The 6,000-nt window shown below is 38.5% G+C and overlaps 1 protein-coding gene across 1 annotated transcript in view; it reads left to right on the top strand.

Annotated features, from left to right (window-relative positions):
- The first annotated feature begins 1,555 nt into the window (after nucleotides 1–1,555).
- The window catches only part of LOC109067373 (immunoglobulin superfamily DCC subclass member 4-like), an 80,566-nt gene continuing 76,121 nt past the window's right edge, over nucleotides 1,556–6,000 (top strand). Inside the window, exon 1 of the mRNA XM_042727666.1 lies at nucleotides 1,556–2,207. Within this exon, the coding sequence (XP_042583600.1) occupies nucleotides 2,141–2,207 (67 nt within the window). The 5' untranslated portion in view covers nucleotides 1,556–2,140. The remainder of the gene's footprint in view (nucleotides 2,208–6,000) is intronic.

Genomic DNA, 6,000 nt, shown 5'->3' with positions numbered 1-6,000 from the left:
GATACGGTTACCCCCAGGAAGCCCATCGGTTTGCAGTTGGGAGAGATAAAATATCTCTGCCCATTCTGAACATGATTGGCCCAAGAGAGCATCCACATACATACACTATGAAATATTAAAGTCTGTATCATAAAACATGTTTCCATGGGTAATGAATAAATGCTTACATAACACATCTCCCGTGGCTTTTCTCTCATCTGCTCTGTAAATACACAAGGCTGGACCTCAAAATGTTGCCATCTGGTATATATGATAAAATTGTTTACACCTGGTATCTTCTAGAGTTTGTTTTGTAGTTTTGTGATGAGTATAAATCTTCTCTTTCTTCAGAAGAAAGAGATTAGATTATTAGAGAATTTATTCAAGTGTTCTTCAAGCTTAGAAAAAAAAATATTATTTAAGAACTGCATGTTCACTGAAAGGGTCTTGTTCTCATAAAAACTAAGGTTCCAAAAGTGGGTTTTGCAGCGATGCCAGAGAAGAACCACTTTAAGTTCCCAATACTCTTAAACATAAAGGTTCTTTAAAAGGCTAGTTCACCCAAAAATGAAAATTACAAAAATAAAAATTAATTACTCACCCTTATGTCATTCCAAACCCGTAAGACCATTGTTCTTCTTTGGAGCACAAATTAAAATATTTTTGATGAAATCCGAGAGCTCTCTGACTCTGCATACACAACAACACAACAGACACATTCAAGGCCCAGAAAGGTAGTAAGGACATGGATAATATAGTCTATGTGATATCAGTGGCTCTAGGAGAAGACTTTTTGTGCGCAAAGAAAACAAAAATAATGACTTTATTCAACAATTCCTCTTTTCCGTGTCAGTCTTTGATGCAAATTCACAACAGTATCACGATGCAAGTGACACATCTCGTTCTTAACCTCTTTTTGTGTTAATAACACTTTAATAAACTAAAGAACCCTTTTAAACAATAAAGTTAATGAAGATAGATAGATAGATAGATAGATAGATAGATAGATAGATAGATAGATAGATAGATAGATAGATAGATAGATAGATAGGCTACATTAAAATCAAAGGACAAAGTCTGAAGAAAAATTAATATACTTTTAAAATACTGAAATGTTATGCAAAGCATTCACAACCCATTTAACTTGCAAAGAGTGTGTGGATGCACACTGTCAGATATAGCAGTTGTTTACCTTGCTCTGTCCCCTGTGAGTCTGTGTTTGAACTGACCCTAGTTAGCTCTTTGTGTTCAGAGACAGAAAGGGTCCCATGCACATGGCTGTGTCAGTGGCCAGGCGGAGTGGGATCCTCAGCCTGTAGGAGCGCATGACACGGATGCACATGTGATCTCTCGCCCCCTCAGAGAGAATAATTCTCTCTCAGCCCATTTTTGAAGGTCATGGCAGAGGGTCCTGTACCCCCAACTGTGTGTGTACTAGTGTGTGTATTGCAAACTAGTCTATGACTTGCATATCAATGAACAAGTGAATGTTATTGAGTGCTACTGATATTATTATGCATACACGTTTAATTGTGCGTGCCTTCTAGACCTATACAGTTAACAGGCTACTAGGCTACTTAAGTTGCAATGAATGATGTTGTTAGTAGGCTTGAACACATCTGATAGCGCGTGCTATAGCAATGTATCAGCACATCAAATTAAACAAGGGGGTCTTTTTCATTGCTACTGGCGAAATACAAAGCTCCAAATTAGTCAGTGTCTGTTTATTTAATATTGTTGTGTCGTGTATTTGGCGCAGCGCGTTCGCAGGTTACAGGAAACTAGCGTGGAGCCGTGTACACGGAAAGGGGGTGTGTGAGGATACTGGCAGCGTTTCATGCAGCTCCAGTGGACACCTAAAGCGGGACTCACTGGTGTGTATGTGTGTGTGTAAAGAGAGCTAACACACACTCTCACACACCTTAACATTTGGACACAACATGGCGATGAGGCGCCGAGAGACACGACGACTCTTCCCCGACTAACACAACCACGTTATGTTTATAGGTGGGGGAAGCGCACGACAGGGAAATACGTGAAATTACGCGCAACTAATTAAACCTGAAGAGATTTTTTCCCCCCGAATTCCATTATATGTAGCTGTAGCGGTCATATAAAGCACACACTGCTTTACCCCGCTGCTGGAAATCAAACGCTCTCCATGGCGGTGGAGAATATCTGGTTCCTCTGTCTACTTTCTCTGGGTTACTGTGGATTATCCGTGCAAGGTAATACAAGTTAAATCTAACCCCAGTTTTTTTCCCATGCAGTGTCTTTTAAGTTGTGTGTGTCTGGTAGCCTGTATGTTTGTATTTCTTTGTATCTGTCCGGATATGTGAGTAGAGGGGCTGGAGAAAGAAATCGTGCACCTTGCTTGTTGCAGCGTTTCGGAGCTTTTACTTTTCATGTTTTCCTTTTTTATATCCTTTACTTAAACAGGCAGTCAAATTACGCTGAAGTACTATATTTATTTGTGGGTTCAACTTTTTGTCACATCCAAACATCACTTTTGTAAACAATGTTATGTATTCAATATTTAAGTTAATTTAGATGTAATATCGAAAAATCATAAAACGATATTTAATAAAACCCTGAAAACTGAAAAAATGGATGAGGCATAGAAAGTAAGGCAGTGTTTGCTCAAAGGGGCGGATATATTGTAGGGGGGCTCTAGTGTGGGGATGTACAGGTTGATAGTCACCATGACTTACAGCAAACATTTGCTAAATTAAATGTTAGACTTTAAAGCGGTTTGTGTGAGTGCCTAATTTACATTTGAAGCCCCACGATGGGGATTGTTCTTAAAAAGTCCATGTTAGCAGTTTAAATTATTTAAACGTTGCAAGTGAATATTAACATTTACCCCGAATGTCCTTGAGTTGAATACATGAAAATAAACTTTAATTTTAAAAATTGTTTAAATTTAAAACGAACATTTATTAATGCAGAATATTCATGTTGAAATGAATGACGCTGAAAAAATAGTGACACACTTTTGTTACGCTGAACTGATACCTTATTATTGTAATCTAGGATAAGTAAATACATAGCCTACATATGTAAAGGTTATAACAATAACAAGCTTGAGCAAAAGTATTTTTTTCTGTTTGTTGTTTTTAAGCGACGTGTCTTTCACAAGATGACAGAGTTGGACAGGTCAGGTGGAAGAGAAAGCAGTGTGCTTTTTATGCTTCATACTGTCAATTAGCCTTAGTGTCTTCTCACTTTTTTCTGTGTAATACAACGTAACAAACCATAAAATATATTCTTCATGTTTGGTCCTCATTCCCCAAGTGTGGCAACAAATAAATAGGCTATCCTAACTTGTGATTCCTTTGTCGAACACTAGGGGAACTGGGTTGAAATACCCACCCGACATTAACCCCCCTGTAAGGCATAATTAGCACCCTTTTTAAAACGGTGACTTGGGTGACCGGAAAATTACTGGCACCAGCGTGTTATGATTTTTATATTTCTGGCTTGTTCTGACATTTAAATAAAATAATTACTAGTTTAAACAGGGCTTTGGGACTTTCTGTGTACAACACACACTTTGTGTAATCTTATGGCATATATTTATCGGACTGGTTGGCATGTAATGAAACTGGAGAGATCAAAGGCAGCAGGAGTGTTGAGCGCTGTTCAGTGCAGGAGCCTCGGGCAGGATTCAGTCACAGGCGCTTGAGGAAAAAGGGGTGGGGAGTGGTCAGGGCGACTTATCCAAAGACTATACACCTTATTTAAATAACAAAGGAGAGCACTGAAACACATGGGCACCTCCTGGCATCCAGCGATGCCCTCGTCTCACCGATGTCCTTTGGGAAGAATAAACGGCAACCACAGCGGTCAAATCACAGTGTCATCTTTGAGCTCCGTTAACGATTTTAGGTCCAGTGCTGTAGCGGATGGATCATTTACAGCGGGGCGGGACCTACTGGTGATCAATAGCATTATAAATGTGTGTGCGAGAGCGCTGTGCAAAGCTGAAGAATGGCTGTTATTTTACTTGTTCATTCTTTTTTTTCTTTTGAAAATTCTACAAACAACTTGTGTTTTTTTGAGAATCTTTTTAACATTAATCTTCAATTCAGTTTTCATACATCAAGCATGATGAATGTCCTATATTTGTCCCTTTTAAGATAAATTCATTGTGCTCTGTAAATTTGCATGCTAGTGCTGTAGATTATGCTTGACTGGTTCATGAAGTAACTGTCTGTTCTCTCTGTTGGCTACTGAGGGTTGTTTTTGCTCCCATGTCCCAGTATTTAAGATTATAGGGGTTAATTTAGAATGACTAGGCCATGATGGCAAAAAGTGTCCCAGTTTACCCAGTTTCACCCTAATAATATTTCCTCTTAATAACAGAGGAAGAGGATGCTTTTCCTTGGAAAAACTCTAGTTAGAATAATAACCAATGCCTTTAAAAGTGAAAGCGCCCTTCAAGATTGCTGTTAAATTATTAAATCTTTGCAGTAATGTTTCCCTCTTGGTTTGTGTTAGATGAGGATATAAAATGGACAGAAACAATTAAATATCCAATACTTTCTAAATACCTTTCTTTACCCAAGTATATTATATAATTGCTAAGATTATTTATCTATGAAATATCCTCTTACTATTCATTAATAAACTATATTAATAGTTAAGTATATTATATTAATATGAAATGTTATCCCTCTATCTAGTGTAGTCATGAATGCTCAAAATGAAATGCAATCCAATCTGCCTGATATACAACTACTAGCCTAATAAACAGTTTTGGTTGTCATTGACTTCCATTGTATGGACAAAAAAAAAACACTGAGACATTTCTCAAAATATCTTATTTTATGATGCACACAAGAAACAAAGTTATCTTTGAATCGTTTCTGATGTGGAAAAACTATAAAATAATTTCAGAGAGGTGGAAATCCAATTTTTAAAATCCAGCCAATGAACTCCAAATTGTTTTGAGGAAAATGGTGAAAACATTTGAGATTTTCTGAAAGATGTAAATCTACTCCTATTGTCTAAACACAGTCTTCAGGGTTAAATCGAAAGTTCCAGGCGTGTTGTGGTGTGAATGAAATGCTGACTTGAGCACCTGCGGTTTATGATAACAAAAGAAATTTGAGATGTTTTGATCATAATAGATGCTCTATTATGGACAGGCGGTGATGTGGAGGAGTGCAGTATTTTGACAGGTGTCACCACAAGAGATGCTGCAAGAAATGACAATAATAGGAGAAGGTATAGAAGGAGTGGTCGAGTAAGTAGATCTCCTTGTCAGAGTGAGTTAAAGTTTTTGATTTATCAGGTTGAATTTGAAAACCAAGAACATACAGTAACATCCCTGTTTCCTCACTGCTACTATTCCCTCCTGTCCACTAAGATTTGTACCCATAAATTCAGGCTTGGCTTCCCTGGGGCTGTGTGCTGGGTTTACAGAGAGGAAGAGGAATTTTGTGTGTTGTTTTGGTAAGTGATGCTGGAGAATCATGAGGGTGATTTGGGGTGATCCGTCTCTCTCTTTTTTCTCGCTTTCTATTCAGATTCATAAACAAGGTGCTTTGCTTTTCCACAGGAAAGATCACATTAAAATATCTGTGAACTGGTGAATAGACGAATAGACAGCATGTTGATGTGCTTAAGAGGCTGCGCCTCTCCACTTTAAAAATCCAGCTTATGTTTTGGTTTCTCATGTAAAGCTTCCCGTCGTGTTGTCTAACATTCCAGCCTTCTCCTAGAAAGCCATGCACAGCTGTCTACTTTTAAAGATTCACCCAAAAAAGACAGAAGCAGCGTAGAGGCCAGAGGGCATGTTTTACAGGGTCTGTCACATGGTCTCACAGGCATGCTGCTCCAACCCCGTGACTCAGAGCTGCAGTGTGTCCTCTGTCCTGGGGGGCTCAGCATGTTTTGATCACCACGGCCTGTTCTGCAGAAAGGAAAGAGTTACTCTTTTGTGCTCCATCGCATTTATTTTCAGCTTCATCACTAGATCTGCTGTGTAATCTTTCTCTAGTACTGCTGCAGCACTTC

The sequence above is a fragment of the Cyprinus carpio genome, chromosome B7, assembly GCF_018340385.1.
Source record: "Cyprinus carpio isolate SPL01 chromosome B7, ASM1834038v1, whole genome shotgun sequence".
NCBI lineage: Eukaryota > Metazoa > Chordata > Actinopteri > Cypriniformes > Cyprinidae > Cyprinus > Cyprinus carpio.
Note: the sequence above shows the minus strand (reverse complement) of the source record. Positions and strands in the feature narration are given on the sequence as shown.